This window comes from Bidens hawaiensis, unplaced genomic scaffold (genome assembly GCF_021521415.1).
Source record: "Bidens hawaiensis isolate Kalapana, Puna unplaced genomic scaffold, B.hawaiensis_p1.1 tig00013250_1, whole genome shotgun sequence".
Classification (NCBI taxonomy): domain Eukaryota; kingdom Viridiplantae; phylum Streptophyta; class Magnoliopsida; order Asterales; family Asteraceae; genus Bidens; species Bidens hawaiensis.
The window spans coordinates 378528-379810 of NW_027492120.1; the positions used below are offsets into that span (position 1 = coordinate 378528).

The following is a 1283-nucleotide window of genomic DNA, read 5'->3' on the forward strand; positions in this document are numbered from 1 at the left end:
AGTACACGTTACGCGGGATGTCATGTTTGACGAGTGTAACAGGTACGCGTGGGCCGATCTTGACAAACGAAAGGGAGAAAAGGGCCCTGAATGGTCCGAGTTTATTGTTAGGTGCGATATTGAACCCGAATAGGAGCAGGTGACATCCGGGTTTGACATCGGGTCCGTAGACCGTCATGATACCGGTGACTTGGTTCGTATTAGAAATGGAAGTGAGTCGTCAAATTCAGAAGGTGGCAGCCCACCCGTATGCCCGACTAGACTGGACACTAGCCTAAACGAAGAACCGTTACAAGTAATTCAATCGCGTCGAACTACTCGAAAGACGGTTTTACCCAAGAAATTTAGCGACTTTCTGGTTGAAGGTATATCGACACCCTCCTAGCAAGACCCGACAACCGACGGGGTAAATCTCCTATTATTATTCGATGATGAACCGGCAAATTTTCGTGAAGCAAATAACGAAAAACATTGGAGAAAAGCAATGGAAGAGGAGATCGAGTCGATAGAAAGAAACAAGACATGGTGGTTAGTTGAAGCACCACCCAAACTAAAACCGATAGGTTTAAAGTGGGTCTATAAAATCAAAAGAGATGAAGTCGGGAAAATAACCAAGTACAAGGGCCGACTCGTAGCTAAGGGGTATGTTCAGAAATATGGGATCGATTTCGAAGAGGTGTTCGCACCAGTGGCGAGAATCGAAACAGTTAGACTTTTACTCGCGTTAGCAACAAATTGAGGTTAGGAAGTTCATCACTTGGATGTAAAATCCGCGTTGCTTCATGGTGATTTGAAAGAGGAGGTGTACGTGTTTCAACCGGATGGGTCGTGAAGAAAGGTCAAGAAAGAAAAGTGTACAAGTTGGCTAAAGCGTTATACGATCTTCGCCAAGATCTAAGGGCGTGGAATACTAAACTAGACGGGTCGTTAAAGGAACTCGGTTTCACTCGATCTAAACAAATACAGGCGGTTTACTAAAGGTGTTCTGGTCAAAGACTACTACTCGTTGGAGTTTACGTTGATGATTTGATAGTCACGGGTACAAGTGTGCAAGAAATTTCAAATTTCAAAAGACAAATGGAGTCAAGGTTCGAGATGAGTGACCTAGGGTTGTTGCATTACTATCTCGGGATCGAAGTGAAGCAAAGTGATCGTGGGATAACGTTAAAGAAAAGTGGTTATGCAACGAAGATCCTAAAAGAAGCAAGTCTTTGGGAGTGCAACTCGACTCAATTTCCGATGGAACCGGGCTTAAAATTGTCTAAAGAATATGAGAATCCGAA

At 43.8% G+C, this 1283-nt stretch overlaps 1 protein-coding gene across 1 annotated transcript; it reads left to right on the top strand.

Moving 5' to 3' along the window:
- Nucleotides 1–484: 484 nt before the first annotated feature.
- Nucleotides 485–978, top strand: LOC143543680 (putative mitochondrial protein AtMg00820). The gene is made up of 2 exons (XM_077035948.1): nucleotides 485–723; nucleotides 798–978. Exons 1-2 carry the CDS (start codon nucleotides 485–487, stop codon nucleotides 976–978), a joined length of 420 nt encoding a protein of 139 aa, XP_076892063.1.
- Nucleotides 979–1283: the final 305 nt, after the last annotated feature.